We start from the raw sequence: 478 nt of genomic DNA, 5'->3' as shown, positions 1-478 counted from the left end.
GGGGGGCAGGAGGCCGGGGAGCGGTGCTGCCCCTGCCGCCCCGCTGACGGGCAGCTCCGCATGGAGGGCGAAGCTGAGTCCTTCCAGAAGAAGTTTGAGAACTTCCTCCACAACTCCATCATCATCCCCAGGTGCTGGCCGGGGGGATGTCCCTGTGTCCGGGGGGGGTCCCCCGGGCTGGGTGCATGGGTCTGCCCGGGGTGGGGGGGTTCTGGTGGCTGCTCCTGGCAGATCCTTGAACCAATTCCCCGTTGTCTCAGGCCACCCTGGAAGGTGACGTCCATCAACAAGAACCCGCAGAGGTGAGCGGGGACCACACAAGCCTGGAGGGTCTCCCCTCCCCTGCTCAATTTTGGGGGACGACCCAGGCGTTCTGGCACCCACTGCCTCCTGTCCCCATCTCCCACAGGACCCCGAAGCGACGCAGGGACTTGGTGGCCGTCACATCCCCGGCCAACGCCTCCTCGGGGAGCCACCG

The 478-nt window shown here is 67.2% G+C and overlaps 1 protein-coding gene across 1 annotated transcript in view; it reads left to right on the top strand.

Moving 5' to 3' along the window:
* LOC104133006 (insulin receptor-related protein) overlaps positions 1-478 on the top strand; it is a gene marked incomplete at its 3' end in the record, with an annotated part of 21,161 nt that overhangs the window by 4,236 nt on the left and 16,447 nt on the right. Inside the window, exons 9-11 of the mRNA XM_035901745.1 lie at positions 10-131; positions 261-302; positions 410-471. Coding sequence (XP_035757638.1) covers positions 10-131; positions 261-302; positions 410-471 — 226 coding nt within the window. The remainder of the gene's footprint in view (positions 1-9; positions 132-260; positions 303-409; positions 472-478) is intronic.

Source organism: Egretta garzetta, unplaced genomic scaffold (assembly GCF_000687185.1).
Source record: "Egretta garzetta isolate BGI_Z169 unplaced genomic scaffold, ASM68718v1 scaffold839, whole genome shotgun sequence".
Classification (NCBI taxonomy): domain Eukaryota; kingdom Metazoa; phylum Chordata; class Aves; order Pelecaniformes; family Ardeidae; genus Egretta; species Egretta garzetta.
Note: the sequence above shows the minus strand (reverse complement) of the source record. Positions and strands in the feature narration are given on the sequence as shown.